The sequence below is a fragment of the Mus musculus genome, chromosome 10, assembly GCF_000001635.26.
Source record: "Mus musculus strain C57BL/6J chromosome 10, GRCm38.p6 C57BL/6J".
Lineage (NCBI taxonomy): Eukaryota > Metazoa > Chordata > Mammalia > Rodentia > Muridae > Mus > Mus musculus.
In genome coordinates this window covers 27,343,885-27,369,253 of record NC_000076.6, presented here as the reverse complement: position 1 = coordinate 27,369,253, position 25,369 = coordinate 27,343,885, and the positions used below count along the sequence as shown (strand labels likewise).

Here is a 25,369-nt window from a genome sequence, read left to right as displayed (position 1 = left end):
TTTACCACACTCAGATGTGTGAGCACAAGCCTGCATCTGCAATGTGGCAAAATCAGGAGGAAAACTAAGTCTGTAACCCCTTTTCTGCTTCATGTAGATTCACATTTCTTTGATCAATGGGAGACCAAGTGCTGATGACCCCTCCCCTGAACTCCTGGAATTCACCTCTGCTCGCTACATTCGCCTGAGATTTCAGAGGATCCGCACCTTGAATGCAGACTTGATGATGTTTGCTCACAAAGACCCCAGAGAAATCGATCCCATTGTCACACGAAGAGTAAGTGCTGAGACTCACATCGGAGCCTGAGACTCACCTTGGGGCCTGACTCACATATTGTGCCCAGCTTCTTAGCGGTCTGTCAAGGATGGAGAGAGAAATTGGTCTGTGATTTGGACCATTTATCGTTAGCACTTTTAGAACCCAGCAGGCCCTCCTTTGTACAAATCCAAGTTCTGAGATTAACTACATGGAATTTATCAAGCCCTCCAACATTTTTCAACTTTAGTTTCCTCTTTTGTAAAATGAGCATTATAGTATCTCATTCATAATCATCTTAAGGAACTACATTAGTTTCTGTCACTTTAGGTGATCTGTATTTTTACAGCTGGCTCCAAGCAGCTACAAGTTTAAGTACAGGGTATTTGAAATACTTTTGAACATAACCCATGTGATGAAATACATTTTATATATTTAATGTGCACACAGCTGTTGTCCTTGTGGAAACTACATTCTAATTCAGTAGGTATAGAGCAGGATTGAGGTTGACTATTCTAGAAAGTTCCAGAGATGTCAATATTGGAGGTTCAAAGGCCAGGCTAACAAATAAAATATTAAGGAGTCCAATAATTATGAACCATACTTGCGTGCACGTGCGCACACACACACATGCAGACATGCACATAAGCAAGCAAACATACACACATGTGCACACACACAGCTTTGCCATGGGGAAACTGATAAAAAATGATTGTGTGAGTGTTTTTTCATGAATACACTTAACAGAAACAAACAAAAGTTTAAAGCACCCTTTTAACAGGTGTTTGACAACCAGATCTAAGGGCGTGCTTTATTTCAGTACCAAACCAATAGAAATGTGTGAACTTGTTATGGGAAGGATGACAAGTCTAGCTTGCCATTCCTAATTTTGATTCTGCCCAATTCCTCTTTATTTACTCCACTCTTTAAACAAGAGGTGTGTGGGATCTGGTGCCATATAACCAAGCTATAACAGTTGCTCAAGTAATCCTAAGGCACAGTTAAGCTAAGTAACGGGTGTACTCTACAACTGGAGACTGTAGACTGCAAATCATAGAGTAAGACAAATCACAGCCAGGTGAAAATAAACCTGTAGGTAAAGCTCTTAGATCTGGCTCATATGAAGAGCAGGATTTTGTGACCAGAGAACCTGCTGATGGTACAGCAAACCAAGTGTGAGTTTCCTGTCCTTTTCACCTGCGCTCTCTGCTCACTGCTTAACCTACCCATGCTTAAGCTCTCCACTATCATAGAATAACTGCTGCTAGAGCTTTAATTATCTCCACGCAACATATGGTAGATATTGTAGTACCTTTTATTTTCCAAACTTGAAGCAATTTTACTTTGTATTATATTTCACCAGAATGTCAATTGCTTTATGCAGAAGCAATCATTATTTCACAATTCTGTTTGGATTCTTCACAGATTGAGAGAAAAAAAAAACTTTAATTTTATTTTTAGCGTGAAGAAATCTGAACAATATTGCTGTGAAATTTCTCCTTCTTTGACAAGTACATCAGGGAAAATCGATGAAAAAATTATTGTTCCTTTTTATCATCTTTTGCAGGGCTGAGTGGGGTTGTGTTGAACATTTATTATTTATAATAGCATTGGACATGAGCAGTTGAGTCAATATATGTATATGTTTCCCAAAAGTACACAAGTTCAATGAACACTACATGCAAATTAAGAAATGTGAAAATAAAATATTACATTTTATTTTGTCATACTCAAAAGGAAAGCAATGTGTGCTTACATTTAAAATACCTTTTTTCTAATTTTAAAAGCATTTGCAATAATACTCTTGAGAAAATTTGTACCTACATTATAAAGTACATGAAATTAAGTAGAGAGAGGCTTTTTTAAGTTACTCAAATTTCTCAGCATGCTCCATTAGTTCAAAACTTAGGTATAGCAAATAACCTAAGCTAGAAAAAAAAAACAATTTTACAAGGTACTATATGCATATAACAAAACAAATGGGGCATTAGAAAATAAACATATAGAATAATAAATGATTTCAGTTAGGAAACTCAGATAAGTGTTTATTACTTTTACTAAAGCTGCCTTATCTTCTTGTATATTTTTGTACTAACAGAGCTTTCTTGAATTGAGAAGGTTATTTAGATACTAAGTGAGAAAGTAAAAAAACTCTGGTGCTTATAAAATGTTATACACATTAATTAAAATTTAAATTTAATCCAGCTCTATAATTATGAATTATATTTTAAAATAGCTGATAGCTCAAAATAACTATGACTGTAGCTTTGTGTTAATTTCAGATAGAAAAGTGGTGGTAAGACATTTTAAGATAACAAAAAAGCAAGTAAGTTCCTAGTACATGAAATTTTCACATTACCCTTTTTTTTCCCCTACCAAATTTCTTGTGAATCTGGATAAGAATGACAGGGTGACCACCACCATTTCCCTTAAAGGTATTGTTCCATTTCAAATGTATCAATTAAATAGGACATTCTGACTCATACTCACGATCCCAACTAAAGAGGTTGATTTTTTTTTTTTTTTTACGAAAAATTGTGTAAAAAATCCTTATGAAGAATTACCATCTACAGCCCTAAGGTGAAAGCTGTTGTAGCTGTGGGTACTCTAGCCTGGACGTTCTAGTGCCCAGGGAGGGAAATTATGAGGTGGGCATGTAGCATACATTGATAGTCTTTTTTCCTGGGGCTGTTATTGGATAGGTAGGAGTTCCTTAACCCCAGGAAACACAGAATGCTTTTTAAGGAAGCCTGAAGGCAAAATGTGACACTTTAACTGACTGTTCTGCTTCCTCTTCCTGTTAGCAATGCTGACAATATTTCTTTCTGGCTTTTTTTTTTCCCTAGTATTACTATTCTGTCAAGGATATTTCAGTTGGCGGGATGTGCATCTGTTATGGTCATGCCCGGGCTTGTCCACTTGACCCTGCAACAAATGTATGTATATTTATAGGATGCTTAGGAAAATGAAATGCCACACTGTAAAATACTTCAAGAGAGGCTTTCCTGAAAGAAAATGCTGTGAATGAGTGTCAGGTCGCCACTTAGATGCTCTATCAGGAAGCCTTACCAGGGTGAAATAGAACTGGCAGTTAAGATGATAGACTTTGAATCCAACCGTCACTACATCAGGAAACAGATTAGTTTTCTTTTCCCATAAAGGTTCCAAAGTGGTATCTATTTTGAAGTTTTCTAGCAATGACAGCCTAATGCATGATTTAGCTTTTGGAGAATGGCTGCCATCAATCTACCTGTCCAGTCCTTTAAAAATTTTTAATAAAAAAAAATCATGCAAAGAAATGAAAATCGTGTGTGGAGGTAAGCATATAGGTGTCCCAGTGACAGCAGGCTGATGTGAGAAGGGACAATAAGAAACCAGGTAGAGAATATTCAAGCACGGAGTTGTCAAGCTAGAGCAAGCCTGAAAACGTTCCCATAGAATTTTTCATTAATGACAATGAATGTATTGAGTGAACATAACTTCAAGAAGACGGATGAGCATTTGTTTTTCTCCTGTCATAAACAAACTGGTGAAATTCAAAATCATCAACTGTGTAGCATATGGAAGAGAGATTGAATTGGAAAATAAGTAGATGTCTATAAGGCCTTGCAGCCTTCTTCCCATCTATTAAACTATACTACAAGTAACATTATACTTAAAGCTAGCTTTCTGATTAATGACTTGTATACTGTTATCTCTTGGGAAGATGGAAGACTCTGCTGATTTTCCTGGTCTAGGTTGCAGTGTAGCTTGCTCCATGGAACCTTTGTTATCTATCAGCGTCACTGTTGAACAGTGTTTTTGAAGTATTGAGAGCACAAGAAGCAGCTTTAGAAAGGCTGTGAATAGATACTAGAACACAGGGCACACACATTCCATAAGGACGGTGATCCTAAACTCTCACTTTTCCTGAATCCCTAGATGAACAATGGAGAAGAAACTTGATGTTTGTCACTTCTGAGACTGTCAATGAAACTTGAAGAAAGCCTTACAGTAGAGATGTGCTCCAGAGTGTAAAGGGTCAGAGAATGAGAATTCAGACTACACCTGGGCTCCCTGCTCTTTTTAAAACATAAACTCAGTGATTCCAGCTATGGCACTGACCAGCCCACACTGGTGCAGAACAAATGTAGTCACACAAGTATAGATGGTTCAGCCAGTAAGAGCACTGACTGCTCTTCCAGAGGTCCTGAGTTCAGTTCCCAGCAACCACATGGTGGCTCACAACCATCCTCTGCTACCAGATGTGGGGCAGTGGGCATGGGGGAATAAAAGGAGTGGGAGAAAACCCGAGTCCGCCAGAGTTCCAGGGCTCTGGGCAGGTAGACACAGAGGACTGCTGCATGCTTTCCACATAGCCCTGGGTGGGTGTTTGCCTCTGGAAAGCTATGGACCCAGCCCACAAGGGGTGGACAAGGGGCAGTACAAGGTCTCTGGTCCTCACTGAGGCCAGAGATAACAGGTTCTCAGTCTCGGGCATCCAAGACACTGCTGGACACCGTGGAAGACCTAAGAACAAAATAGGGACTCTGGGCAGCTCGGTCAGCCCCAGGCCAAAGGAAGGAGAGGGCAGGGACAGAGGGGCCACTGGGTGGTTCCCATACGGGTAAGACTTCTTGGTCTGGTCCGTGGCTATAGTGCAGGAAGGCCTTCTGTCAGAAGGTTAGATGTGGCTTTTTAGGGCAAAGCCTATCCCGTAGTTCAAGCCTAGCCTTGATGAGTAGAGACAGTCTATGGTTTTAGAGCTTTATTGTAGAAAGGCAGGAAGAAAGAGAGAAGGTAGAGAAGCCACGTGGAGAGAGGAAGGAAGAGAGAGAAAGAGATAAGGAGGGATAGAAATGAGAGTAAGAAAGGTGGGAGCATAAAGAGAGAGAGGAGGGGCCAAGCAGCCCCTTTTATAGTGGGCTGAGCTACCTTGCTGTTGCCAGGTAACATTGGGGAGGAACATACCTGGCTATAGTCAGGTAACTGTGGGGGTGGAGTCTAGCCAAAATGCAGAAGCTTGGGATGTTATCTGCGTTACTTATAGTCAGAGAATTTTATGGAGTTGGGGGCTCTGTGGTGTCAGGCACCTGTCTCTGGGAATGTGGCTCACTGTTCCATCCCTTGTACCGTTTTCTACTGGGTCACTGGAGCAAGCCTCATTCAACCAAAATAGGCTGCCTTTCATAGCCCCACAACTGTCTCCTGCACGTGCTGACTACAATTTCACATTTTAGTGTATAATCTAGACTTTTCGAATCCAACTGTCAAGTTCTACACCCACCTTTCAGGTTCAGGGCCTCTTCTGTGGTTCTATACAACACTCAAAACCTATCTCTCTCCCTTTGTGACTAGAAATCACGCTGTGAGTGTGAACATAACACCTGTGGGGAAAGCTGTGACAGGTGCTGTCCAGGATTCCATCAGAAGCCTTGGAGAGCTGGAACCTTCCTCACCAAGTCTGAGTGTGAAGGTATGTTCCTGACCTGAGAGGACAGCCTTGTTGTTGTGCTTGGCTAGGAACACTAGGGCCATCACTGTGAACTACTATTGACTAGACAAGCTTGTATTTCAGTTATATGTTTTAGCCAAGGCCAAAGCTAGTAAATTCACTACCTAACTGTCTTAATTCTCTAAGTTTTCTTGGGTTTTTATCTTAATTTGTTAACTATATGCCCAATGCATATTAATTACCATAAATATAAGGGTTATTGGAAATACAAGAAAAAACTTATATGCTTTTTGTCATAAGAAAGCACCCAGTACCTATAAGACATGGCATGAACATACAAACATATGTAGATACAAAAGCACATAATCACATCAAAAAAGGTACAATAACATACAATGAACACACATCAAAAACAAATATGCATACAAACATACACACAAACATGAAAATGTACAAAAAGTTATATAATCACATACATAAACATTTAAAACTCAACACATATAAGCACAGTAAACACACAGAAACACAGAGAAATACAAAGAAACACATAAACACAAAGACATACACATGAATATATACAACCACTCACAAGTACATATAGAATTACACACAAAGACACAAACACAAAAGCATGCAAACACACACATAGACAGGAATACAAAGAGAAGCAGACATGCAAACATACTCATAGAGACAAAAGAGACAACAGAAACACAAACATCCAACACCCATGTAGGTACATAGAAATGGAAATGAGTCGTCTGTGAAACCTAGAGTCTGTGTATTTGCTTTCTAAGCACAGATACTTGTGAAATGGTCTTCAATCTATATTAGCTTTCTAGCTCCAAATAATCACTTATAGCCAACAAAATAGCCTTTAAACACTCATCAGCTAATATGAGAGTACAGTCAAAGGTGAGGGATTATCTTCATGCTAGAGCCAGGCTATTAACCAAAAATGAAAAGATTCATTAATCACACTTAGAATGTGCAGTGCTGATGAACAGTGGCTGGGAAAGATAATGGGAGGTGACAAGGATGTCAAGACATGAAGCTTTGTAAACAAGAGTATCCCTCTTTAAATTAAAATTTTAAATTATATGGATTTATGATGTCCCATGTGTTAGCTATATATACATTTTTGCATAATGCTGAAACCTTAATTCACTATCATATCTTATTGGTAATACTATCCAATCCCTTTCCTCTGAGAATTAGGCAGCATATTAATTATCATTTTGTATAGTACATTATACCACTGTAAATGAGACAACAAAAGCTATTCTATTTAACACTAAATTAGTAAGCAGTAAACAACCTTTGCCCTTCTCACCCTCCCACCCCTTTTTCTCACTGCTGTTAACCAACACTCTCAAAAATAATGAGCTGATGTTTATTAGACTAAATATGTAAGTGAGGCCCTGCTGTATTTGTCTTGTCTTTTGGTGCTTGGTTTATTACACTTAACATAATATAACCCAGTTCTTTTCATGTGATGGCAAATGGGATATTCCTTCTTTTGTCTTAATAATATTCCATTTTGCATTTACTCCACATTTGTTTTCTTCAATAAGTAGACATTGTCAGCACACAGCTGGAAGTGGAGTCATGTGAAAATTCTGAGTGCTTGTGAGAAAACTCTAAGAACACAAGAAAAGAGCCTTGTAGCCTCAGTTTCTTCAAACCACAGAATTGCTCTTCAAATATGTTTCCATGCTTCTCCTGGGTGTAGTGGATAGGAGTGATTTTATTTCATCTGTTGTTATTCACATGTCTCTATGGAAGAACAAGTTTTTGCCATCTTGTCACCACGTGACTGTTCTTTCCTATCAGAGTATAAAATATCTGATGTGCTGAGTAAGTTAGCTATTACATAAGACTTTAATTAGGCACCATTCTCCCAGTTTCCCACTTCCAGCTAGAGTGATTAATAGTCATTAGATTGATTCCATATAGTGTCTGCCCTGAAGTGTGCTTTGATAAATGTGGGAGGGGAAATATGTCTTTGGCAAACTGATTATCAATAGCTAAAAAGCCCTTAAATATGGATTCTTCATAACAACACCAATATAGAACTATTCACAATGAGGCGATACCTGTGGTGATTATTCACAAAATTTATGCTGTAACATTTGATGGACAATGGGCACTAAAAGATAAGACAGAAATGATAAATAGTGAATTACATGCCAACCAGAGTTCATACTTTAAATCATCACCTTGGAGATAAAATGGTGTGTCTGTGTTCTTCTGACGGAACTGACAAAAACTGGCATCACCTGTGTTCATGTCCTAGTTTGATTAAGTAGCCCACCTTGGCAACCTGAACTATAGAGAGTTCTGTATCTTTAGATTTTCTTAGGCCAATAAAATACCCAAACATGGACCAGTTGAATTCAGTATTAATATTTCAGTGAGTTAGCCCAAACCATATATTTAAGTTCAAGAAGTATGGCAGGCTTACTATCAAGTGAGAAACATAAGCCCTGCATGTCATGTACAAACACTGAATATGAACTAATTCAGCTTGTGGTTAACGTGGATCATATATAGTACATGATGAGATTCTGAGACAGTTGAATAAAATATTTTCCAACCGTCAATCACACCCCTTTTGAGATTTTGGGTGTGACATGTGTTACCTGTATTTTTTGAGTACTTTTCCTTTCTTCACTTATACTGTTTGTTCTTTGATATACCTCTACCTGTTTCCACCTGTTTCTATCATTAGTGGACACATGCATAGGATTAGCTGCGATTGAAAACTCAAACACCACTTCAGGGCTACTCTTTGCTCCCAGTCACCCTCGATCTAGCAGGATCCATCTGTTCTTATATAATTTTGAAATATTGGAGATTTTAAGTCCTTTACTTGTAGAGTAGAGGAGGACAGAATATTTCCACAGTCTGAATACTAAAGATTTTCAAAACCCAGAAATTAATGGTAAATATCTTAACCATAAGACTAGCTAAACATCACACCATAGGCAATGTATCTGTTTCTATTTTCTGTGGGGAGAAGGTTGCTGAAGACAGAGTAGAAAATGGCGCCGCTCGACTCGAGACTCGAGCCCCGGGCTACCTTGCCAGCAGAGTCTTGCCCAACACCCGCAAGGGCCCACACGGGACTCCCCACGGGACCCTAAGACCTCTGGTGAGTGGACCACAGTGCCTGCCCCAATCCAATCGCGCGGAACTTGAGACTGCGGTACATAGGGAAGCAGGCTACCCGGGCCTGATCTGGGGCACAAGTCCCTTCCACTCGACTCGAGACTCGAGCCCCGGGCTACCTTGCCAGCAGAGTCTTGCCCAACACCCGCAAGGGTCCACACGGGACTCCCCACGGGACCCTAAGACCTCTGGTGAGTGGATCACAGTGCCTGCCCCAATCCAATCGCGCGGAACTCGAGACTGCGGTACATAGGGAAGCAGGCTACCCGGGCCTGATCTGGGGCACAAGTCCCTTCCGCTCGACTCGAGACTCGAGCCCCGGGCTACCTTGACAGCAGAGTCTTGCCCAACACCCGCAAGGGCCCACACGGGACTCCCCACGGGACCCTAAGACCTCTGGTGAGTGAACACAGCGCCTACCCCAATCCAATCGCGTGGAACTTGAGACTGCGGTACATAGGGAAGCAGGCTACCCGGGCTTGATCTGGGGCACAAACCCCTTCCACTCCACTCGAGCCCCGGCTACCTTGCCAGCTGAGTCGCCTGACACCCGCAAGGGCCCACACAGGATTCCACACGTGATCCTAAGACCTCTAGTGAGTGGAACACAACTTCTGCCAGGAGTCTGGTTCGAACACCAGATATCTGGGTACCTGCCTTGCAAGAAGAGAGCTTGCCTGCAGAGAATACTCTGCCCACTGAAACTAAGGAGAGTGCTACCCTCCAGGTCTGCTCATAGAGGCTAACAGAGTCACCTGAAGAACAAGCTCTTAACAGTGACAACTAAAACAGCTAGCTTCAGAGATTACCAGATGGCGAAAGGCAAACGTAAGAATCCTACTAACAGAAATCAAGACCACTCACCATCATCAGAACGCAGCACTCCCACCCCACCTAGTCCTGGGCACCCCAACACAACCGAAAATCTAGACCCAGATTTAAAAACATTTCTCATGATGATGATAGAGGACATCAAGAAGGACTTTCATAAGTCACTTAAAGATTTACAGGAGAGCACTGCTAAAGAGTTACAGGCTCTTAAAGAAAAGCAGGAAAACACAGCCAAACAGGTGATGGAAATGAACAAAACCATACTAGAACTAAAAGGGGAAGTAGACACAATAAAGAAAACCCAAAGCGAGGCAACGCTGGAGATAGAAACCCTAGGAAAGAGATCTGGAACCATAGATGCGAGCATCAGCAACAGAATACAAGAAATGGAAGAGAGAATCTCAGGTGCAGAAGATACCATAGAGAACATCGACACAACAGTCAAAGAAAATACAAAATGCAAAAGGATCCTAACTCAAAACATCCAGGTAATCCAGGACACAATGAGAAGACCAAACCTACGGATAATAGGAATTGATGAGAATGAAGATTTTCAACTTAAAGGGCCAGCTAATATCTTCAACAAAATAATAGAAGAAAACTTCCCAAACATAAAAAAAGAGATGCCCATGATCATACAAGAAGCATACAGAACTCCAAATAGACTGGACCAGAAAAGAAATTCCTCCCGACACATAATAATCAGAACAACAAATGCACTAAATAAAGATAGAATATTAAAAGCAGTAAGGGAGAAAGGTCAAGTAACATATAAAGGAAGGCCTATCAGAATTACACCAGACTTTTCACCAGAGACTATGAAAGCCAGAAGAGCCTGGACAGATGTTATACAGACACTAAGAGAACACAAATGCCAGCCCAGGCTACTATACCCGGCCAAACTCTCAATTACCATAGATGGAGAAACCAAAGTATTCCACGACAAAACCAAGTTCACACAATATCTTTCCACGAATCCAGCCCTTCAAAGGATAATAACAGAAAAGAAGCAATACAAGGACGGAAATCACGCCCTAGAACAACCAAGAAAGTAATCATTCAACAAACCAAAAAGAAGACAGCCACAAGAACAGAATGCCAACTCTAACAACAAAAATAAAAGGGAGCAACAATTACTTTTCCTTAATATCTCTTAATATCAATGGACTCAATTCCCCAATAAAAAGACATAGACTAACAGACTGGCTACACAAACAGGACCCAACATTCTGCTGCTTACAGGAAACCCATCTCAGGGAAAAAGACAGACACTACCTCAGAGTGAAAGGCTGGAAAACAATTTTCCAAGCAAATGGACTGAAGAAACAAGCTGGAGTAGCCATTTTAATATCGGATAAAATCGACTTCCAACCCAAAGTTATCAAAAAAGACAAGGAGGGACACTTCATACTCATCAAAGGTAAAATCCTCCAAGAGGAACTCTCAATTCTGAATATCTACGCACCAAATGCCAGGGCAGCCACATTCATTAGAGACACTTTAGTAAAGCTCAAAGCATACATTGCACCTCACACAATAATAGTGGGAGACTTCAACACACCACTTTCTTCAAAGGACAGATCGTGGAAACAGAAACTAAACAGGGACACAGTGAAACTAACAGAAGTTATGAAACAAATGGACCTGACAGATATCTACAGAACATTTTATCCTAAAACAAAAGGATATACCTTCTTCTCAGCACCTCACGGGACCTTCTCCAAAATTGACCATATAATTGGTCACAAAACAGGCCTCAATAGATACAAAAATATTGAAATTGTCCCATGTATCCTATCAGACCACCATGGCCTAAGACTGATCTTCAATAACAACATAAATAATGGAAAGCCAACATTCACGTGGAAACTGAATAACACTCTTCTCAATGATACCTTGGTCAAGGAAGGAATAAAGAAAGAAATTAAAGACTTTTTAGAGTTTAATGAAAATGAAGCCACAACGTACCCAAACCTATGGGACACAATGAAAGCATTTCTAAGAGGGAAACTCATAGCGCTGAGTGCCTCCAAGAAGAAACGGGAGACAGCACATACTAGCAGCTTGACAACACATCTAAAAGCCCTAGAAAAAAAGGAAGCAAATTCACCCAAGAGGAGTAGACGGCTGGAAATAATCAAACTCAGGGGTGAAATCAACCAAGTGGAAACAAGAAGAACTATTCAAAGAATTAACCAAACGAGGAGTTGGTTCTTTGAGAAAATCAACAAGATAGATAAACCCTTAGCTAGACTCACTAAAGGGCACAGGGACAAAATCCTAATTAACAAAATCAGAAATGAAAAGGGAGACATAACAACAGATCCTGAAGAAATCCAAAACACCATCAGATCCTTCTACAAAAGGCTATACTCAACAAAACTGGAAAACCTGGACGAAATGGACAAATTTCTGGACAGATACCAGGTACCAAAGTTGAATCAGGATCAAGTTGACCATCTAAACAGTCCCATATCACCTAAAGAAATAGAAGCAGTTATTAATAGTCTCCCAACCAAAAAAAGCCCAGGACCAGATGGGTTTAGTGCAGAGTTCTATCAGACCTTCAAAGAAGATCTAATTCCAATTCTGCACAAACTATTTCACAAAATAGAAGTAGAAGGTACTCTACCCAACTCATTTTATGAAGCCACTATTACTCTGATACCTAAACCACAGAAAGACCCAACAAAGATAGAGAACTTCAGACCAATTTCTCTTATGAATATCGATGCAAAAATCCTCAATAAAATTCTCGCTAACCGAATCTAAGAACACATTAAAGCAATCATCCATCCTGACCAAGTAGGTTTTATTCCAGGGATGCAGGGATGGTTTAATATACAAAAATCCATCAATGTAATCCATTATATAAACAAACTCAAAGACAAAAACCACATGATCATCTCGTTAGATGCAGAAAAAGCATTTGACAAGATCCAACACCCATTCATGATAAAAGTTTTGGAAAGATCAGGAATTCAAGGCCCATACCTAAACATGATAAAAGCAATCTACAGCAAACCAGTAGCCAACATCAAAGTAAATGGAGAGAAGCTGGAAGCAATCCCACTAAAATCAGGGACTAGACAAGGCTGCCCACTTTCTCCCTACCTTTTCAACATAGTACTTGAAGTATTAGCCAGAGCAATTCGACAACAAAAGGAGATCAAGGGGATACAAATTGGAAAAGAGGAAGTCAAAATATCACTTTTTGCAGATGATATGATAGTATATATAAGTGACCCTAAAAATTCTACCAGAGAACTCCTAAACCTGATAAACAGCTTCGGTGAAGTAGCTGGATATAAAATAAACTCAAACAAGTCAATGGCCTTTCTCTATACAAAGAATAAACAGGCTGAGAAAGAAATTAGGGAAACAACACCCTTCTCAATAGTCACAAATAATATAAAATATCTTGGCGTGACTCTAACTAAGGAGGTGAAAGATCTGTATGATAAAAACTTCAAATCTCTGAAGAAAGAAATTAAAGAAGATCTCAGAAGATGGAAAGATCTCCCATGCTCATGGATTGGCAGGATCAACATTGTAAAAATGGCTATCTTGCCAAAAGCAATCTACAGATTCAATGCAATCCCCATCAAAATTCCAACTCAATTCTTCAACGAATTGGAAGGAGCAATTTGCAAATTTGTCTGGAATAACAAAAAACCTAGGATAGCAAAAAGTCTTCTCAAGGATAAAAGAACTTCTGGCAGAATCACCATGCCAGACCTAAAGCTTTACTACAGAGCAATTGTGATAAAAACTGCATGGTACTGGTATAGAGACAGACAAGTAGACCAATGGAATAGAATTGAAGATCCAGAAATGAACCCACACACCTATGGTCACTTGATCTTCGACAAGGGAGCTAAAACCATCCAGTGGAAGAAAGACAGCATTTTCAACAATTGGTGCTGGCACAACTGTTTGTTATCATGTAGAAGAATGCGAATCGATCCATACTTATCTCCTTGTACTAAGGTCAAATCTAAGTGGATCAAGGAACTTCACATAAAACCAGAGACACTGAAACTTATAGAGGAGAAAGTGGGGAAAAGCCTTGAAGATATGGGCACAGGGGAAAAATTCCTGAACAGAACAGCAATGGCTTGTGCTGTAAGATCGAGAATCGACAAATGGGACCTAATGAAACTCCAAAGTTTCTGCAAGGCAAAAGACACCGTCAATAAGACAAAAAGACCACCAACAGATTGGGAAAGGATCTTTACCTATCCTAAATCAGAGAGGGGACTAATATCCAACATATATAAAGAACTCAAGAAGGTGGACTTCAGAAAATCAAATAACCCCATTAAAAAATGGGGCTCAGAACTGAACAAAGAATTCTCACCTGAGGAATACCGAATGGCAGAGAAGCACTTGAAAAAATGTTCAACATCCTTAATCATCAGGGAAATGCAAATCAAAACAACCCTGAGATTCCACCTCACACCAGTCAGAATGGCTAAGATCAAAAATTCAGGTGACAGCAGATGCTGGCGAGGATGTGGAGAAAGAGGAACACTCCTCCATTGTTGGTGGGAGTGCAGGCTTGTACAACCACTCTGGAAATCAGTCTGGCGGTTCCTCAGAAAACTGGACATAGTACTACCGGAGGATCCAGCAATACCTCTCCTGGGCATATATCCAGAAGATGCCCCAACAGGTAAGAAGGACACATGCTCCACTATGTTCATAGCAGCCTTATTTATAATAGCCAGAAGCTGGAAAGAACCTAGATGCCCCTCAACAGAGGAATGGATACAGAAAATGTGGTACATCTACACAATGGAGTACTACTCAGCTATTAAAAAGAATGAATTTATGAAATTCCTAGCCAAATGGATGGACCTGGAGGGCATCATCCTGAGTGAGGTAACACATTCACAAAGAAACTCACACAATATGTATTCACTGATAAGTGGATATTAGCCCCAAACCTAGGATACCCAAGATATAAGATATAATTTGCTAAACACATGAAACTCAAGGAGAATGAAGACTGAAGTGTGGACACTATGCCCCTCCTTAGATTTGGGAACAAAACACCCATGGAAGGAGTTACAGAGACGGAGTTTGGAGCTGAGATGAAAGGATGGACCATGTAGAGACTGCCATAGCCAGGGATCCACCCCATAATCAGCATCCAAACGCTGACACCATTGCATACACTAGCAAGATTTTATTGAAAGGACGCAGATGTAGCTGTCTCTTGTGAGACTATGCCGGGGCCCAGCAAACACAGAAGTGGATGCTCACAGTCAGCTAATGGATGGATCATAGGGCTCCCAATGGAGGAGCTAGAGAAAGTAGCCAAGGAGCTAAAGGGATCTGCAACCCTATAGGTGGAACAACATTATGAGCTAACCAGTACCCCGGAGCTCTTGACTCTAGCTGCATATATATCAAAAGATGGCCTAGTCGGCCATCACTGGAAAGAGAGGCCCATTGGACTTGCAAACTTTATATGCCCCAGTACAGGGGAATACCAGGGCCAAAAAGGGGGAGTGGGTGGGCAGGGGAGTGGGGGTGGGTGGATATGGGGGACTTTTGGTATAGCATTGGAAATGTAAATGAGTTAAATACCTAATTAAAAATGGAAAAAAAAATAAAGAAAATGGCTCACTACAGGGTCTCCAATGGAGAAGCTAGAGAAAGAACTGAAGGAGATAAAGGAGTTTGCAGCCCCATAGGAGAAACTACAATATGAACCGACCAGTATCCCCTAGAGCCCAGGGACTAAACCACCAACCAAAGAGTACACATGGAGGGACCCATGGCTCCAGCTACATATGTAGCAGAGGATGGCCTTGTCGGACATGGATGGAAGTAGAGTCCTGTGAAAGCTCAATGCCTTAGTGTAGGAGAATATCAGGGCCAGGAAGCGAGAGTGGGTGGGTTGGTGAGCAGGGGAAGGGGGAAGGGGATAGGGGATTTCAGAGAGGAAAACAGGAAAGGGGATACATTTGAAATGTAAAAAAGAAAATATCTAAGAAAGAAAGAAAGAAAGAAAGAAAGAAAGGAAGGAAGGAAGGAAGGAAGGAAGGAAGGAAGGAAGGAAGGAAGGAAAGGAAGGAAGGAAGGAAGGAAGGAAGGAAGGAAGGAAGGAAGGAAGGAAGGAAGGAAGGAAAAGAAAGGAAAAGAAAGGAAAAGAAAGGGAAAGAAAGGAAAAGAAGCTTACTGAGAGCCTACACCATCCCTGTCCTCTGAAGCCATGGTGCCATTGGTGCTGATACAGACAGAGGGTCCTGGTTACAAGGTGAGGACGGCCACTCAAAGGTTAAACATTAGCTCCCAGGCTACAACTCAGCAACATTCATTCTAATTATTGGGTTGATAATAATTCAGTATTGTATTATACTTTCATCTACACTGACAGCAGAAATGTTCACTTATAAAAATATGATAAAATAATAAAAATGTTCACTTTAAATGTTTCTTACAATGTATATTTAAAAGATGATGCTTAAATATTTGGGTGAATTTTCCTAAACCCATCAAGTCATTTTAAGGCACACAGACCCATGTTTATATCTGTGAATGCTCTAAAATAAATCTTGAAACAGTACAAATATAATGAAATTATTATAGTCTAAATTGAAAGTCATCAGGCTGGAAAATTTTTTTCAACAACCATGACAAGGAGATATCATCCTCGTTATATTGGAAAATCTTCCATGGCTGTAAGAAAAACAATAATGCTGTTATGAGCAAAGACTAAAACAGTTTTATATCTTTAAAAATTATAAATGGCATCCATATTTCAGACAAAAAGTGATGACACATATATCAATTAAGATTATGAAAATAGTGTTTGATTTATCAGTGTATGCATTCATCTTCCTAACTAATATGTGTATGCTTACTGTGTCTAATAATGCTACTAAAAGCATGATAAAATACAGTGTTGGTGAGGTTATAGGGCATGAATTTCACCCCATGACTATGGGTAGAGATAATATCACATTTTAGGATGACCACTTTTCAGTCTATTAAAATTCAAGTTGACATAAGTTTAGTCTAAAAAAAATTTACACTTTCAATAATTTAACCCAATGTGCTATCATATCGTTGAACAGGCCACATTTTAATACACTTTGTATAATTTTTTATTGCTTTTACTAATATATTTCTTTAAAGAATATCACTCCAGGATTCTTTTTAAATATTTTGCATTTACAAAACAAATGAAAGAAGTCATAAAATGACACCAAATTTTGAAATTACTCCTCAAAACCTCTCCTTAACACAGGAAAGAGTTTAGTTTCATAGACCAGATTCTAACTCTCAGCCTTACCCCTGACTCCAGTATGTATGCACTGTTGCTTAAGGACAAAGCTCATAACAACCTGTCGCTGTCCATTAGCAGGGTACTCTTTGTAGACTTTGTAGACTTACATGATACCCATGTGATTAGTAAGGTCAGTCAGTTCAGAAGAATATAAACACATATAAACCAGCTTTGTACATACATGCACAGCATGTATGTGTGTGTGTCTGTGTGTGTGTGTGTGTGTGTGTGTGTGTGTGTGTGCACAAGTGCACACCTCATACACAAATATAAGTCAATGAAAGAACAGAGAACCAAATGTTTTGGAGACTTTGCAGTGTCTTTCCCTGATTCTTACCCTCATAAAAATTCCACATTATTTCAAAGCTTTTCACAGCCTTTTCTAGGAAAAGTTACCCACCTCTCCTGCCTCACACTATCTAAAATTTCTGTAATACAATACAAAAAAAGACAAAGAGGGTGACGATCAGGACAAGTCAATCATAAGCATTTAAAAGGCATTATGGTGCTGGTGTTACAGTGATTGGTGGGGGTGTTACAGTGGTGGTGTTATGATGGTGGTTTTACAGTGATGGTGTTATGGTGGTGGTGTAATGGTGGTGAGGGTGTAATAGTGATGGTGTTATATGCATCACCTCATCTGATGCTTTTAGACACCCCCATCTGCTAATTACTACTGACTGCCTCATGCCTTATAAGGAAAAATCATACATGAGGACATTACTTATCACATGATTGCTAACCCAGGGCAAGTTCATCTGATCCACACTGCCTCAGAATCTCATTCTGTCCCGATTTCTTGACATCTACTGTAACAGAATTTTCTACCTGTGCCCAATTCCCATATAACAATTCTGAGACTTATCTATTTATGAATAAATACCTAGGCTATAAGGGTTGGCTCCATCACTAACTAGCTAATAACTTATATAACCCATTTATTCTATTCTATGTATGCCATATGGATACTTACCTCTCCTCAATCTAATGTGTTTGTCTCCGTCAGAGTCTGGGTGAATCTCCCACTCTTGATTCTTTCCTACCATTCTTATCTCTCTATTGAAGCTCCAACCTATGGCTTCCTCCCTTTTCCTAATATGGAATCAGCTTTTTATTGACAGATGATAGTTCCATACAGTACACAACAGATTCTCTCTACAACCTACCATATATCTGTCTCATTGTCTGGGAAGGATCTGAGAGAACTGTAGCAGTGTTTCAAATGCAGATTCCTAAATCTAATTCCAAAACAGTGTCCAATAGTGAGAAGGGTACCTTGCATGTGAAACCTGTCTGTGGCTTGGTTTAGTGATGTATGAAAAGAGTTGCATTGTAACTGAAATCAATAATAGCAAATATAGAATGACTATCAGAGAACCTGGCCTATTGAAGTTTTGCTTTTTATTAATGATGACAAAAAGGACGTATTAACTCCTCCCTGTCCATTTACCCACAGGATGTAGTACACAGGGTCACCTATGGGCACTATCTATCATAGATTATGTGGTTGTTAATCATTCAGTGGTTTGTTCAATAATTTATCTGTCATAATATATTGTAGTTTAAATTCTATGGAATTGTAATTATATTTGAAAGACCAGTGAACTATTGGCATTTCACTACTCAGTAGAATTTATAGATTTTAATTATTTCAAATCCCATTATAAGAATGTATTTATTGATTATATATACATATATACATATGTATATGTAATAAGTATTAATGCATTTTTAATAGATTCACATTTCTATGATATATGGATAATAAAATAGTTTTAAATGTATTTAAAGCCTGAAATTAGTACTTACTGCTTTTTATTCTGACTGTAGCATGCAATTGTCACGGAAAAGCTGAGGAATGCTATTATGATGAAACTGTTGCTAGCAGAAATCTAAGTTTAAATATACATGGGAAGTACATCGGAGGGGGTGTGTGCATCAACTGCACACATAACACGGCTGGGATAAATTGTGAGACATGTGTTGATGGATTCTTCAGACCAAAAGGGGTAAGAAACACCTTTTTTCATAAGTTTTTATATTTGATTTCCTACCAAAAGCATGTATCCCAAACTAACAAGATCTGTAAAACACTGGACTTCATGCTTTAAAAGGTGACTGAGAACTTTTCTTATCTCTAAGTGTCACATCTCCTTAAGGATGTGATATGTGAAATTTCACTTCTGAAATGTCTATTTTGTCTTTTTCCAATTGGACTTGATTCCTGAAAAACTGTCTTCTGATCTTAGAATATCAATTAGGTTTATCTTTCAGTAGACATAAAACAAACCAACAAACAAAAGCACTAGAATCATACAGTACTTGTTCATTTGTGTTTTCATTTCTCACATCATAACATTTCATGATTTATTTATTCATGTTATATGCACCAATAATTGCTCATTAAAGAACTGATAATATTCTTTTGCATGAGTACATAAAGTCATTCAATCCATTCTCTCCTCGATAGATATTCAGGTGATTTCTTGATTCTGATTGGCTTCTATAAGCAAGTCTATGTATGCCATGTTATAGTCGTTTTAATTTAGCTTCTGGGCGTACTTAAGAATAAAATAATTACTTCCTTATTTTTATTAGATATTTTCTTTATTTACATTTCAAATGTTATCCCCTTTCCTAGTTTCCCCTCCAAAATTCCCCACCCCCTTCCCCCTGCTTCCCACCCCACCCACTCCTTCTTCCTGACCCTAGCATTCCCCTATACTGGGGCATAGAACCTTCACAGGACCAAGGGCCTCTCCTCCCATTGATGACTGACTAGGCCATCCTCTGCTACATGTGTAGCTAGAGCCATGAGTCCCACCATGTCTTTTCCTTGATTGGTGGTTTAGTCCCAGGGAAGAGCATTTGACTGCAATTACTTCCTTATTTCATAGGACAGGTCTATATTTAAACTTATAAGAAATTACCACTTGTTATCAAATTGTTAATGACATCTTACACATTGCCCAAAAAATATTTGATAATTATGAGTTATTTGATTCCATTGATGTTTATGGTAAACATTGTTTTTGGATCTTAGTCTTTCTAATGGTTTGAAACTCTCTCATATATTTAGCTTTTATCTCACATGCATGTTGGTCATTTGTGTCTCATCTATCTTGAAGCATATGTTCAAGTAAAGATATTTTCCTTTTCTGATTTATAAAATTTAATTTTTAATCTTCAGTCAACATTTTGACCAAATTTTTGTATTTAGCATGAAATAATGATTTAGACTTACTACCATTTCTTTGAAAATAACATGATGTGGCCATAGAATGTGAACCAATTTTTACAGACACATTCCCTGAGCACTAATCTCAGTACACTTGGCATCGAGTAATGCAGGTTCACTTACGTCATATGACATTTGAAAACAAGACTCTCTTTTCAGTAGATTGCTTAAATTTACATTATTTTAAAATTATTTTGTCTACTTTTTGAGATTATAATTATAATATCATTTCACTCATCCTTTTATTTCCTCTAAATTCTCCCATGTACCCTCTACCCACCTTTTCAGATTTTTTTAAATTTGTGGCCTCTTTTTTCATTATTTGGTATTATATACATGGGGGGTATCTGTATAATGTTACTTGTATGTTTTCAGACTGGCCAAGTGAACACCAGTTGGTTACTCTTAGAATTTTGCAATCAAAATTTCAAATAAAGATAATATTTCTTGATATTTGCTTACAGTCTATATATAAATAGGGAAAGAAGGAACATCATATTTAATTTGAGTCATTTTATGAACACATCATTTCTTTTCAAAATTTATTTGTAACAGTAATTTTGGAATAGAGACCTTACATATCCTTAGTTAAGTCTAAATGGGCCTTTTGTCTTTGTGTGTGTGTGTCTAAAATAATGATTAATGGTTAGGTAAAACCTTTTTTCCCAATTCTTTCATGTTATTATTAAGAAAAAATTATACTGAATCTATCATCTGTATTGATTGAAAATGCATTTGATTGTTCTAGCAATCTTAAGGCATTTTTTAGAACCACACTTAGACTCCTGTCTACAAATAATGCCAGGCTCACTTTTTACTTTGCAATATTTATGTTGATGTTAAATAAAAATGGTGAGAGCTGGCATTTTTATTTTGTTCTCCCTTTAAATATAAACATAATAATTCACTGTTGAGCGTGATGTGAGTTATGGGATTTTTATGGATGCCGTTTATCAGATTCAGCAACTTCTCTGCTCTTCCCAGGTAGCTGAGCACTTTTATAATAACAAAAATGCTGAAGCATTTTGTCAAATGCTTTTCTGCATCTATTAAAATAAATATAAGTATTTTCACTTTCTCTGCTAGTTTGGTCATCTGTATTCATTTGCAAGATAGAAGAACAATTTTTCACTTCTGTATCAAGTATGATTATTTTATAAAATAATATAATTTTTATATGTGGGGTAATTTTATTTAGTTAAGGACTTTTGTCTTGCTGTATTGAGGATTTGGAACTTTAATTTTCTGTTTTTATAATCTTCTGTCAGTCATTTGTAGTAGGCTTTTCTAGCCTCAAACACAAGAGCTGGGAAATGTTCCCTTTTCTTAAGATTTAAAAAATAAATGTGTAGTATGGAAATTAAACCTGCTCCAAACATTAAGTACATTATAGACTAGAATCCCCAAGTGAGGTACCTGAGCTGGGATTTCTCCCTTTTCATGACTACTTAGAATGAAACTTGATATTAATTAATATTTAAATTTAGATAAACGGCTAAACCATTTATCTAAGGTTTTATATTTTTGGTTTTTGTGTGTCTGGCAACATCGCATAATGTGGGTGTTATCAAATTGAAATCTTTTAGCCAGGGGAGAGAGATTGAGGAACTAGGAGGGGTTAGGGACCTCACAGAAAGACTAATAGAGTCAACTAACCTGAACCCTTGGAGGCTCTGAGAGACCGAACCACCAACCAAAGAGCACCCACGGGCTGGGTGTAGGCCCCTGCACATAAGTATCAGATTTGTAGCTACTTAACAAAGTTGGATTTTAGAAGTCCACCATTCCATGTCAAAGATAAATACTTATAATTTTATCAAAATGATTTGCAATATATTTTTAAAACCAATTTTCCTGAATTGTTTGCTGAGTGGAAAATATTGGCATTTTTATTATGCTCAATTCAAACCATATCAAATTATTTTTCAGGTATCACCAAATTATCCAAGACCATGCCAGCCATGTCACTGTGATCCAACTGGCTCCCTTAGTGAAGTCTGTGTCAAAGATGAGAAATATGCCCAGCGAGGTGAGACACAATGGAGAACTGTCGCTCTAAGGAAAAGATCACCAGATGACAAACATCACTTTTTTTGCAGAGAATTTTTCAGTAATTCCATTCATATAGTCAGAATTCTGACATCCAATGGTGGGCCCTATAGGTCCCCATTTTTTTTACCATAATAACTTATTTTATGCTGAATTGTATTGTTGGAAAAGCAAACAAAAATATTGATCATCTGCCTTGACGTATGTGCATAGTAATGCATCATTTTATTATAGGATAAAATCTTAGAAATTTGTCATTAACTGCATTAATTGTAGAAATGTCACAGTGGGCTTCATACAAAGTATGATGTCACCAGGCAGCACAACCTTATGGGATCACTGTCATCTATGTGATATTTCCTTGTCAAAATTGATATTATATAACAATCGTGTGTGTTATGTGTGGTAGGTGAATATAAAGAGAAGATATTTATGTATAAAGCACACATATTACATATACAATGTTTTGGATGCTGTTACTTAGACTGCTGTAATGTTACAGGTTCCAGTGTAAGCTGACAGCATTGAGAGATGTGTGGGCAGTAATGGGAGTGAATGGAAATTGCACTGTGGGTTCTAGGTGACAACACACGTGGAGAACGATCACAGATGGCAGTACTATGAAGTGAAAACAAATACTTTGAAGATTAAAATTCATGATAAACTTTCAACATCAAGGAATCAAGTGTGGCAACATAATAAAATTAATATTTGGAATCTGCTTTCAGGCTAGTTGCCATGGATGAGTAGCTATTGAAAGTAGCAAAAAAAAAAAAAAAAAAAGACTATGTGATCTTTTGCCCTAATAACCTTAAATTTAAAGCCTGTTTTCATAAAATCTTTTTCTTTTTTAAAATGACAAATGCTAATATTGTTATGAATGATATTAAGTTCCACACTAAAATAAAAGTACATTGTTTAAAAAAATCTATTAGAAATAGAAAATTAGGAAATTACATGCATAATATAGTGGTAGTTTAGAAGCAATAATAATAAAATTTTATAAAGAGAAACAATTTAATACTGTCCTTTTCTTATTTCACTTTTTTCCTTTATGGGGAACTGGTGTACTGATAATTTTGAGTTGCCATGTGCGAGGTGGGACTTGAATCAGGGTTCTCTGGAAGAGTAGCAAGTACTCTTAGCCATCTTTAACAATATAAACTCATAGCTCCAATTAGTATTTATGCAGCTATTTTTACTTTTCCTCATACTTTCCAGACATATACTCATGCTCTCTGTGTTTATTTCCAGCTATTTTCAAGACTCCTGTGCACATTATGCAAGCATATTCTTCACAGTATTTGAATGTATACTTGACTTATTCATGTTTCCTGTTCCTTTTTTTCCATGTTTTCATACATTGTATTATTGTATTTCATTATGCTTTGTCTCTGCTTGATGGAGATCACAGTTTTTTAATGGGCATGGATGTTTTCTCTGCATGTGTATATATGTATACCATATGAGTGTCTGGCACCAGAGAGCTGGTTGAATCCCCTGGAACAGGAGTTTTCAATGACTGGGAGCATCATATTGGTGCTTGGAACCAAGCCCGCTCCTCTGTAAGATGTGCAGGTGCTGTTAACTGCATAACTATCTCTGTAGCCACTTATTTTTAATATGTTTTACAGACACATAGAACTGCTGTGTTTGCACAACCACTGACATTTTTATTAAGCTCCTAAAGACCCTTTAGTTACAGCTTTAATGACATATACAAGAAAAGAAGGTCATTTAAACCAACATGAGAGAGGTTCACGTGAACTCACAGAAACTGAAATAGAATGCACAGGACCTGCACCAGGTCTTCTTTGTGTATATTATAACTTCCAGTTTAGTGTTTTTATAAAACTCCTGGGTAAACAAGCTAGTGAATCTCTAATGCTTGTTCCTTCTCTTGGGGCTCTTTTCCTTCTATTGGTTTATCTCGTCCAACTTTGATCTGATAGTTTTCGTTTTATCTTTAAAACATGGCAGTCCTCGTGTTTAGAAGTAGCTGACTAACATATAGTGTACTCCATAGTTTTTGTGTGTACTTTTTTTTTGGTTGTAGTTTGGTGTGTGTCTGTGTCTGTATGTGTGTGTTCTTTCATTTATTTTGGTGTTGTATTCTGTTTTTCTAAGCTTTGCTGTTGTATTAGGTTTTTATTTTTGAGAAAGAATTTAAAGTCGAATTAGTAGGGATCAGGGAGAATCTGGAAGGACTTAGGGGTGGGGAAGAAAATGAATAAAATATATTTAAATTTAGAATTGCTTTAAATTTATAAATAATAGAAAACATTTTTAAAATGTAATTTTGTGATCAGAATCCAATTTAACAGTTACTGTAACTGAAACCTGAGGAATTAAATCTATTTTCCTTTGAATGTGTTGATATGAAATGTTTTTTTTCCCTTAGGGTTGAAACCTGGATCCTGTCACTGCAAAACTGGCTTTGGAGGCGTGAACTGTGATCGCTGTGTCAGGGGTTACCATGGTTACCCAGACTGCCAACCCTGTAACTGTAGTGGCTTGGGGAGCACAAACGAGGACCCTTGCGTTGGGCCCTGTAGCTGTAAGGTACGGTGGCTAATTTGATTATGTTCCACTGTTGAGACATAGGGCAGCTTCTCTGTTTTGTCTGCTGTTACTCGGCATTTGTGAAGCTTTTCCTGTGCATATGACTATCTGTTGTGCGACTACTACTCTATGTGTCATTAAATGCTGAGCGGGCTCACTGCCATATCTGCTATTAGTGGTCTATGTCATTTTATAAAAAAAAATAATTTTTCTCCCATTGGATTTAATTTTGGATTGTAAAAAATAATCGCCATACTTAAACTCTTCTGTCTCATTATCAAAGTGAGAGAAGGCCTACTGGAATTGGGTAAAGATTTGAGATGTTCTCCCATGAGTACTTTCAGGAAGGCAATTTTATTTCTTGTACATAATTAGCTAATAGCTCATCATGTTGACACTAAGGGACATATTACACCTGCAGCCTCCACACACATAGGGAGCAGAAGCATGCACAAGTCCAGAATAGTAGGACTGATTTGCTTCAGCTACAGAAGTCTGTTCATGGTGTTTTGATTAATGTGTAACTGT

At 38.2% G+C, this 25,369-nt stretch overlaps 1 protein-coding gene across 5 annotated transcripts in view; it reads left to right on the top strand.

Annotated features, from left to right (window-relative positions):
- The window catches only part of Lama2 (laminin, alpha 2), a 635,907-nt gene that overhangs the window by 247,938 nt on the left and 362,600 nt on the right, over window positions 1-25,369 (top strand). For all 5 annotated transcript variants that reach the window (XM_017313815.1, XM_011243134.1, XM_011243135.1 and 2 more), the window contains exons 5-10: window positions 98-277; window positions 3,103-3,192; window positions 5,594-5,711; window positions 18,823-19,001; window positions 22,160-22,259; window positions 24,681-24,841. In XM_017313815.1, the coding sequence (XP_017169304.1) occupies window positions 98-277; window positions 3,103-3,192; window positions 5,594-5,711; window positions 18,823-19,001; window positions 22,160-22,259; window positions 24,681-24,841 (828 nt within the window). The remainder of the gene's footprint in view (window positions 1-97; window positions 278-3,102; window positions 3,193-5,593; window positions 5,712-18,822; window positions 19,002-22,159; window positions 22,260-24,680; window positions 24,842-25,369) is intronic.